The sequence below is a fragment of the Lottia gigantea genome (assembly GCF_000327385.1).
Source record: "Lottia gigantea unplaced genomic scaffold LOTGIsca_30, whole genome shotgun sequence".
NCBI lineage: Eukaryota > Metazoa > Mollusca > Gastropoda > Lottiidae > Lottia > Lottia gigantea.
Window position 1 is genome coordinate 2,264,558 of NW_008708987.1, and position 10,810 is coordinate 2,275,367.

A 10,810-nucleotide genomic window follows, 5' to 3' on the forward strand; every position below is an offset into this window, starting at 1 on the left:
AACTCTTCCTCCACCCCTTTCGCCTCCTCTTCCTCCACGACCACCACCTGAAATAAAAATAGTTGATTAAAACTGGAAACTTACTAAATTTCTGTCTTAAATACATTGAAACAAGTGAAAACTTCAAGAACCGTGAAAGCAAAAATAAAGAATTAGGATGTCATTCATAGTAATTTCATAGTAAATGGCTTATATTTTTGGGCTCTGTTCTTTAAATATCAAGACTGAAGATATATTAGGGCTTTTAATTTTTTTCACCTTGTGGAGCATCTACTCTCTTCATAAATGCTGGCATTTCAGGAGGGGGTGGTTCCAGTTCAAATGCTCTCCCACCTCGATCAGGAACCTGTAATGGACAAAATGTTTTATGGAGAGATATTCCTGATAACAACTATTGTGGCTAAGAAAAAAGGGACCAAAAAACATGCCTTGATTTTATCAAAACAGTAACTTGGAAAGATCAATGACAAGAGGTTTGACCAAGGACCAGTTGGTAGAGAGGACCTTCATGAACCCCAGTTGTTATCCTTGTAAGATCAATGGCAAGAGGTTTGACCAAGGACCAGTTGGTAGAAAGGACCTTCATGAACCCCAGTTGTTATCCTTGTAAGATCAATGGCAAGAGGTTTGACCAAAGACCAGCTGGTAGAAAGGATCTTCATGATGAACCTCAGTTGTTATCCTTGTGAGATCAATGGCAAGAGGTTTGACCAAGGACCAGTTGGTAGAAAGGACCTTCATGAACCTGAGTTGTTATCCTTGTAAGATCAATGGCAAGAGGTTTGACCAAAGACCAGCTGGTAGAAAGGATCTTCATGATGAACCTCAGTTTTTATCCTTGTGAGATCAATGACAAGAGGTTTGACCAAGGACCAGCTGGTAGAAAAGACTTTCATGAACCTGAGTTGTTATCCTTGTAAGATCAATGTCAAGAGGTTTAACCGAGGCCCAGCTGATAGGATCCTAGTGAATATTAGTTGTTATCCTTGTAAGATCAATGACAAGAGGTTTGACCAAGTTGCTATCTTTGTAAATTATGACTGTCTCTCTTTTTTTTTTAAAATTATCTTTGTCAGAGTTTTAGAGAAAAACTTACTTTTCCTATAAGAACTCTATTTATAGCACATTTAGTTCTCTCTCGAGCTTCTCCACTACTAGTTTTCTGTAATCTCGTCAAATCTGAAAAAAAACAGCAGTTTCAAATATTAGCTCAGCCATTTTTCAGTGAATCCAATTAAGATCATTTTATATATTAATTTCCATTGGCTGAGAAATTATTTAATGAGACGTTAAACGAAAGACGTTTTTATATATTTTTTATGTGCACCATTTACTGCTTCTATTTGCCTTATTGTAACTTTCCGTAAGATGTCTAATATAAGTTGAATTGCAAGACGTCTGATTGAAAATTAGAATGGCGCAAATTGAAGCTATCAGTGTCCTGATACACATAAAAAATTTAGAAAACTCTATACAATCCCTGTGACATTTCACACACAATTAAACTCCATTTTAAGTAGTTCTCTTGAAGTCAAAATTCTGTCCAGAAAAATGAAGTTGATAGACACATACCATCTCTAGCAGCCAAGATGTCTGCCACATCTATTTTAGATTTGGATGATAATTTTTGTCGTATTGGTTGATACACTTCAGCTATCTTATTTTCATTTCTCTAGAATATAATTATAATAATGATGACAAATATACTGTCCTTCTTATTCAAGCGTTTCATTTCATCTTAAAACTATCCTACTTTCATTTTTCTATAATACAATTTGGCAGTTACAGTGGAATAGCTCAGTCGTTAGTGAGTTGGATGTCGTCTGCTAGGGAATCTGGGGCTGTGAGTTAAAAAAAAGGCTTCGAAAGTTACATCTAGCACATTTTCAGAACAAACCAGGACTAATAAAACAGTCCTACATTGTAAAAGTTGATGGATCACTTATTACCTTAGCTTTTTCTGACCACTTAAATGACTGGATAGTCACATCTACTCTTTTTAACAACATCTCACGTCTGACTCTATATTCTTCCGTTAGAATCCTATTGACTTCCAGGACGTCTTTCCACTGTTGTTCTGATAGCCTCGCCTTCAGTAACGCTTCACCAAATAACTCTGGATTCTGAGACATGAGTTCTTTAACCTGAATATATTTTCAAAAATTCCAAGATTCCAAGTGTTTCATTCCTGTACCCATTAATACCTCTTAGCATGATTCAAGACTTCTTTTGGGTTTTTATTGCCAATGATGCAAGACTGTTTTTTATTGGAGAGGATAAGCTCAAAACTCCTTATTAATAGGAAGTATGAAAATATTTCTCTCATTGGATTAGCATATTACAACCAATATTAAACCCTTAACTATTTCATATCTATATCATAGATAAGAGTGAAAATTGAAACCACAAACCTTTCCTTCCAATTTACTGAACAACTGAAAAGCTGTTATATTCTCTGGTGGTTTAGGAAAACTTAAAGCTATTAACATTGCCTTTAAAACACCAGCAGTCTCACTCTCACTCGGTTCTTTAGAAACTTGGCCATTTTCTACGTTCTTCTGTTTTAACAAGCTGGGATTTTTATTGGCCACAATTTTAATAGCACTCAGTTCACCTATTAAATAGTCTGGAATAGAAGGAAAGGGCGTTTTTACAATCTCCTCACCCCAGGGATCAAGGATTGTAGCAATTTGATTGGATAGTATGCTTGTGAATACAGTCAATCAGAGTCCTGGACAGAATGTCTATCAACACTATGGTGTTGCTCATGTAATTTTCTTTCTTTGTTGCAGAAATTTGGTTAATACCTTTTAACTTACCCAGTAGCTTTAGTTTATCTTGCCGTGATTGCAGTCTATCTTTTACAGACCCTTCCATAAATACTTTATAGGGACATCCTGGAATAAAATAAATATCATATTAATCTGATAGGGACTTAATTCAACCCATATTACAATCAATAATGTATCAAAACCTTTTATCAGTCAACCTTCAAAATTTCTCAAATAGTATCAAATTAATATACATATGGTGGGTGACCGCTTGAAACCTCTTATATGCCATATTTGGTCATTTTGACATTTTCGTAGCAAAATAACATTTCATCGGCAAAAACTTTAAACTAAATTTTCCTCACCTCCTAATTCTCTCAGAAAACTGGACAATTCCATCAAAAAATTCTGTGCATCAGACTCATCTGCAAAAAAAGAGAAACATTTGTAATAAATGCATCGTTTTCTACACTTTCTATGTGTATTGGGGACTCTGATGATATTTCACTATTCCAATTTATAGACAGATATCTGTGGTTTTTGCAATTCAAGTTACACTAAGTGATATGTTTTTAGTTTATGAAACAGATATTGTAAATCCAAAAACGGACCTGATACACATAAAAAGCAAGAAAATCTCTTTACAATCCCCTTTTAAGGATCCCCTTTAATTTCTCAATACTTACTACAGGTTGAAATAGCATTAATTGTTTCTTCTAATTGACAGAACTGTTTAATCTGTAGAGTCACCCATTCTACGATCTGGGTGAAGGCTGCCGTAACTTGACCATCTTCCACGGCAGCATTGAGAGCATTTCCTTCCAATACTTCTCCTGTATACCTAAACATCAGAAAGGTAGTTTATTAAGCCTTTATATTTCAACACTAGTGTCTAGTATAGAAGCTGTTATACCAGCCATATAATTTTATGATGTGATTTTCCAGCGGCTGGAGACATTGAAGACATGACATGAAAGAGATGGAGTTTTACATCCTATCTTCTATGTACCTAGTAAGCCTTTTGAATTAGGCTTGATAAAGATGGCCAGATTAAGAGGGTAAGAAGAAGATGTAAAAGCGCTGAGTTCCCAAATGACCAATAAAGGCGCACAAAAGCTGGTCATTGAAATCAAAGGATAAGTATGTCCTTCAATTAAAAGTAACAGCCTTATATTTTGGTGATCAAATCAAATCACTGTAAAAAAGCCAAATAAAATCAGCATCACCACATTATATCATGTTATCTTTTACCCAGCAGCATAACTAACATCTTTCAATGTCACAACCAATAGACACGTTTTGGTATCAAAATAATTGTTTTTAGTTACCGTACCCCAAGTCTTCTAGAGAATCTAGAATATCGTTTTCCATTCTAAAAAGATCAAAACAGAGAAGGCGACGTGTGTGAAGGCAGGCTGTGTGAAGCCGGTTGAAGATTAGTGACTGGAAAACCAAGTCTAATCTAGAGTCGCAAAAAAAATCTGAAACGAACTGTTTGTCACGGAGGAATAATTTCAATCAAAATATATTTTAATATTTTGGATTTTCTTTTTTGAAATTTAATTGATATTATTGGTATACAACCAGATATAATTTCTGATTTTGGAGGAAAAAATTAAATTCTTTTATTTCATATTATGTGACATATTCCACAATTTGCAACAACCTCTGTAAACATGGCTTCCTTGAAAGAAATTGTTGTGATGTATCAAAATCTTAAAAGAGATTGGGATCGAAAACCACAGAATTTAGACAAATGTGGGGAAACGCTCGACAAATTAAAGGTTCTTGCTTTTTTTAAATAATCTGATTTATTCAAAACCTATCACTGAATGTGCATGGAAGGTTTCAATGTCATCAAAAGATTCAAACTACATCAATTTTGCTTTGTCACAGGTTCATTGACTGTTGAAGACGTAATTTTCAAAAGGGGAAATTAGATTTATAGAGATTGTTTGAAATCCAAGGGCTATCTATCTCAATGACTTTCCCATGATCAATGCTGCTACACAAGTGTAGGTATTGTGCTAGCAGATTGTATTATTAGTAGGCCTAGCTAGTAAGGCTCAAAAGAAAGAAACATCTATATTTTACAAAGATAACAACTTAGAATTAGACCTTAGCTTTACTTGCTTAATTTTTATTTCTGTATTTAAATGAATACTTGTTTTTCTATATTAGGTTGCTTTGACAACAGTTACCTTTTTACCTACAGATGAATCTAACCCATCTAAACAAGAACTTCTTATAGCCAGTAAGTAACTTCATACAGCTTCAGAATTGAAGTTTCTATTGAAGTCTGATGTGCATGCAAATCAAATGAAGTCATTTTGAGACGAGCAATGGTCCAACATAACTCACAATGTCAGGCCATTACGAACTCCTTCTAATACTCTTGAACTCTGCAATTTTTCTCTTGATGCAAACACATTTTCTTCCAGGAGACATATTGGAAATAGGTGCACAATGGGCGATAGCTAAAAGAGACATTCCTTCTTTTGAAAGATACATGGCTCAGTTAAAATGTTACTATATGGATTATAAGTAAGTACAATAGTCTATGAAAAAAGAATCAAAATTGATTTCCAATAATCCTTTGAAATAGTATTGGAGTTTTAAAAAATTAACTGCAAGATACTTGTGAAAATTTTCAGATGAGGAAAGCGACAATTTTCTCTCGGTTTTGGTCTTTCTCGAGCTACCGCTACTAAACAAAAAACAGATTGCCCTTTAAATGTGTAAATGTTATTTTCAGGGATGATCTACCAGAATCTACATTTAAATATCAATTATTAGGATTAAATTTGTTACGTTTGTTATCACAGAATAGATTAGCTGAATTTCATACAGTAAGTTATGTTTTTCTTATCTCCCTTTAGGGTAGGTGGAACCAACAGCAGTGATAATTCATGTTGTATTCGACATATTTTTCGATGTAGTAAATAAATTGGATAGAATTTAGTACACCTTACAATCTATCCAAGACTTCACAATTGTTATTAAAACTTGTCTGACTTTTTCCTTTTTCAAGCTTGATATTTCCATTCTTCTTTTTGAATTGATTTATTACTTTATCATCATTTGAAATATTCGTTAGCGAGATTTTAATCAGATCGTAAATTCTATTATTAAATTATGGTCGAATTGATTAATAGAAACTGACAGGCTGAAAACAATCTGTTGTATGAGTATCGCACAACAAACTCTAAGTTACAACATGTTTCAGGTTCTGTTTTAATATTTCTAAGATGTATTTTGATGTATTTAGGAATTAGAGTTATTACCAGTGAAGGAACTACAGAATAATATTTATATTAAACATCCTGTATCAATGGAACAATATTTAATGGAAGGCTGCTATAATAAGGTAACTAGCAATACTTAATATAACTTCACTTTTATTCTTATTACTTGTGGCCGAAACAGTTTTTCTGTATTAGGAATACATAATTTTCTTATTCTTTGGCATATATTTGAGAACTGTGGTGACTTGGTGAGTGAGTTAAATGCTTGCTTGCTCTTGTAAGGATCCCGAATTCAATCACATTGGTTGTGATAATACCAGATTTCGTTAAGAGAGTTTTAAGCAAACTATTTGATTAATTGGTGTTTCTAATGAATTATCATGTATTCTTAATCATATCATTATGTTCTTATTGCATATAATTAAGAGTTTTAACCAATCATAAATGTCCATGTAATTAGTCCGGATAAACAAAAAAAGACTTTTTAACCTTTCTTGATCTGTCACTCATTGGAATTCTGCTGGTAATTCTCTTCTAATTTAGCCAATTATGAATTATTTATGGACATGTGAGACAAACTGGTATTTTTCCCAAGTCATTAGACCACGTCTACTTTCTATTCATATAAGTATTAGCATTTTCATAAATCAAAACAAGGGAACCCATCTTTAAACAAAAAAAGAAAGATTCTATACCCTATGTAATTTCATTTTGCAATTCTTAATCAATTCTTCAAAATGTATGATTTTATCATAATTAATATTGATGTTTTTTTTTTCAGGTATTTTTAGCTCGTGGTAATGTTCCAGCTGGTAACTACAATTTCTTTATTGATATATTATTAAACACCATTAGGTATTTACCTGTTTTTTTTTACACCTTTCTCTCCACAGTTCAAATATTGGTGATTCTTTAATCAACTTATTGTCAGCAAAATATATTATATACTTGCAGTCTAAAGAATGATTGAAAATATTTCTAAATAGGTCCAAGGGAGGAGACTCCAATTATCGATCAAAGCTAAATAGTTTGTTCAAGAGACGTTATTTTCTTCACTCTGTTTGTATACCTTTTTGTATACAAGATTATTCTCTATATTTCGTCTGACATTGTTCTTTTTTTATCTTGTCGTCTGACATTGTTCTAATAAGACACCAAAGCAGTGGGATTTTAGAACTTTGAAACCTGTTTTATTCCTCATACAATTCAATGACTATGTCTTGAAAACTGTGTTTGTTATTTTAGAGATGAGATAGCTGGATGTATAGAAAAGGCGTATGAGAAAATAGCACCATCAGAAGCTGCCCGCATGTTGTTTTTCGAGAACCAAAAACTCATGAAAGAATATTCAGAACAGGTAGGTTCTTTCAATGGATTGTAGAGTTTTTCTCTTTCTTTTTTGGGGACACTTTTGCATCCATCTAATTTTCAGTCAGAAAATGTGAAAATTGTTCTTGCGATTCTACTGAAACTAAGTGTTTTGTGACACCTATCACCAAAGCTGCTTATAATATCTTTGATTTAACCACAAAATAGGGGTCCTTTGGTTCTCCTGGCAATTTTCCTCAATGCATGTAATTGGGCGCAGGGCAGTGAAATTAATTTATAGACTCAATAGTACATAAGAACTATTAATTTAAAAAATTAATATTCTTTTTTCAGAGAAAATGGAAAGCAAAAGGGGACAGTTTCTTTCATTTTGTAAATGATGATATGACTGAGGAAGAGGTGATTCCAGCCAAGGAACTAGCTGAACAAACTATAGAGTACGCTAGAGAATTGGAAATGATTGTCTAACTTGGGAGAACGCATCTTAAAATAGCCTCCATTGTCAAGTCAAGTGTGTTTATAGACCCCTGTAACATCCAGTCTCAAGAAAACAGAGATAACTCAGACACAAGTGAAATTAAGACATTTGACCTCTTAAAAAAAAGAACTTGAAAGAAAACTGTGCATTTTTCATGTCTTTGTGTTATTGTTCTAGTTTATAAAACTAAAATAAAGAAAATTTGTAGAAAATAAATGTTGTTCAATCCATTTGAAAGTAATAAAAACACAAGGGAATATTTTGTGGTATAATACACTTCTTTAATAACCTTTTACAGCTTTATTTGGAATCTACTTTTCAACTTCAATGAGCTTAGAATTGAATTATATAATTATTTCAATTGTCTGCTATTTGTCTTAGAATATCTAAGATGGGTTCATAGAATGTTAAGGTTTGGAAATTATATATTTGAAAGACTTCCAGAAACTTCACTGATTGAAAATTCTTTCCAGTAAAAATTCATATTTGCAAATGATAACTTTTTCCTTGATTTGGATTTTCATTAACCCAAAACCAGTAGAATTCGGTTGATATTTCAATTCAAACAAGAATGAGGAGTAAAATGTCATTCTATTAACATTGTGGTCATTCAGTACATCTCTCTTTCATGAAGTTGTGGTAGATTTTGGTCCACTGGTCAGCAGAGATCTTAAATTAGATGATTGCTCTAATAGAGGATTTTTCATGGTAGCTGAAATAAAAGAAAAAACATATATATTCAAGACAAATAATGTTAAAATATGTATTTAGTTATAGTTTGCAATTAACCAAGCGACCTACTCTCACCTATCATTTTTTGCACAGGTATACTGCGTTTCTCTAGTTCCTTGGACCAATGGGTTTTCTACAGTTTCACCCATACTGATTTAGGCACAGTCAATTTACCCGCCTGCGGAACACATTCAACCTTGTCCAACTTGTTTTTTTGAACTCCATTTCTTGAATCCTGGTGGAGCAGAAGTTTGTCAATCAAGCACCACCATTGTAACCACTGTGAAATATTGCCAACTTACCAATTTGAGACAATAACTTTTTCAATGGCTCAAAATGTACAACAGGATCTGTGGAACAATGTTCAATTCCTTCTACAGATTCATTCTTATTAATCTCAAATTTAATCCATTTATACCCCGAACACTTCTTGGCACCGGGACAGCTCTGTATTAAATTTCGTACGAGAGGATGAGATAATCCAAAGAAATCTATCCCATTCCCTGGCATAGCTGCTAATTCTGTTCCTCTGAATAATACAATTATATACACTTGAAGACAACTAAAATGTACAAACTTAGAGAGCAACTTGAATTTGTGTATCAGGGCCCTGATAGCATTGATTTGCACAAAGTGTTATGACATAGGTCCTTAGATATTATTAGCACATTTTGCAAAAGTGACTGAATGAGTTCTTATACAGTTAAACATTTCTATAATTACATGAACCACAGACATCTGACGGAAAACGGGAATGATGCATAAATGGCTCTGATAAACATAAGAAAAGCCAGAAAAACCTCCATACAACCCCTTTAATAGGACATGTCATGAAAGGAAAATTCTGGCTACACCGACATTAGTTCACATGCTTCACAATACCGTACAATGAATGAGAACATATACCATTAAAGGGAACTAACCTTGATTTATTGATAATCTGTATAAGTTGGGCGATACAATCATCTGGTTTATGAGCTCTAATAATTTTATCAGGACTTTCATCTGGGGCTATATCAAACTACAAAATAAAATAAAGAATATATTTTTAGGGCTGTAGTGAGCGGTTAGAGTATTGGTTATTTACATAACGTTATTTACTAGGTTACAAATGATTGTCATGGGTTCAATTTGCGGTCGGCATGTAAAAATATTGTGACCTTGAATAAGTCGGCTCACAATTCCAGTCGACCTAGCTGTAAATGAGTAAGGGTAATCCAAGATAGAAAAATGCCAAGAGGTTTGGCCAAGGACTAGTTCGTAGAGAGGATCCTTATGATCCCAAGTTGTTATCCCAGTGAAAAAAGTTGTTTCTTTTGTTGGTCCACACAGAATGAAATGACGTTTAACAAAATACTTTACAAAAAATATTGTAAGCAAATTGATCTACTGTAAAGTTAAAAATCTAATGTATTATATGCATCCTGTCTTACACTTGAGTGAATATAGAAAAATCTGTCACTGTAGATACTGCAAACCCAGTAAGTTGTCACTGTCTTTACTGTGCATTACAGTTTGACAAGATTTTTTCAAAATAACATTGCACTATACACGAAATTATATGATACTTACGACTGGTCTACCAGCCACATCTGATATTTTACATGTATACAGGCATTTATTATCAGTGTTATGCATATTAGCATAGAGTCTAGTACTGACATAGCCTACTGGGTAGATACTATCAATACTGTGAAAACTTCCCTTCTCCATTATCTACAAATATAGTTGATAAGTCAACATAGTTTTACATAGTACTACATTTTGAAACATTTATTATATCAATAATCTTTAAGCAACATTTAGTATACCTTAAAATTGTATTCCTTTACTTAATTTATTAAATTTTCATTAGGGTATAAAACACAGGTATTTAATATCTAAGTGCCTTTACGATAGCTATGTTGAAATGCAAATTGGAATGATGAATTCAATGCTATCAGTGTCCCTGATACTGATACGATATATGTAAAAACGTTTAGAAAACCTCTTTACAATCTCTTTAATATTCAGGATTATCAGCATCACTACCAGGCCTACATAGTACTGATGAATATATCTTATGTTATAGACCTACCATTTGGAAGACTGGATGTCCCAGAATATTTAATAGTTTAGACCTACCTCTCCTATACTATGGACTGTTAAATCTCCCATCACCATTGGAAAGACTGGACGTCCTAGACTATCTAACGGAATGGGTGGTATAGTTCTCTTGACGTTACCACTCTTAATCTTCTTGGGCTTCGGCTGCA

The 10,810-nt window shown here is 33.3% G+C and overlaps 3 protein-coding genes across 3 annotated transcripts; 1 reads left to right on the forward strand and 2 right to left on the reverse strand.

Annotated features, from left to right (window-relative positions):
• Positions 1-3: 3 nt before the first annotated feature.
• LOTGIDRAFT_119041 (hypothetical protein) lies at positions 4-4,142 on the reverse strand (the record flags this gene model as incomplete). Its single annotated transcript, XM_009057563.1, has 10 exons — positions 4-47; positions 259-346; positions 1,097-1,179; positions 1,573-1,672; positions 1,950-2,144; positions 2,412-2,626; positions 2,820-2,897; positions 3,137-3,196; positions 3,461-3,612; positions 4,105-4,142. Coding segments are annotated over 10 exons (1,053 nt in total), but the record flags the coding sequence as incomplete, so codon positions are not given.
• A 299-nt stretch (positions 4,143-4,441) lies between these two features.
• LOTGIDRAFT_232655 (hypothetical protein) lies at positions 4,442-8,078 on the forward strand. The gene is made up of 8 exons (XM_009057564.1): positions 4,442-4,555; positions 4,953-5,025; positions 5,213-5,315; positions 5,527-5,620; positions 6,040-6,138; positions 6,798-6,871; positions 7,262-7,373; positions 7,679-8,078. Exons 1-8 carry the CDS (start codon positions 4,448-4,450, stop codon positions 7,811-7,813), a joined length of 798 nt encoding a protein of 265 aa, XP_009055812.1. The 5' UTR covers positions 4,442-4,447; the 3' UTR covers positions 7,814-8,078.
• An 864-nt stretch (positions 8,079-8,942) lies between these two features.
• On the reverse strand, positions 8,943-10,208 carry LOTGIDRAFT_57671 (hypothetical protein; the record flags this gene model as incomplete). The annotated part of the gene is made up of 3 exons (XM_009057419.1): positions 8,943-9,084; positions 9,479-9,576; positions 10,128-10,208. Coding segments are annotated over 3 exons (321 nt in total), but the record flags the coding sequence as incomplete, so codon positions are not given.
• Between the last annotated feature and the right edge of the window lie 602 nt (positions 10,209-10,810).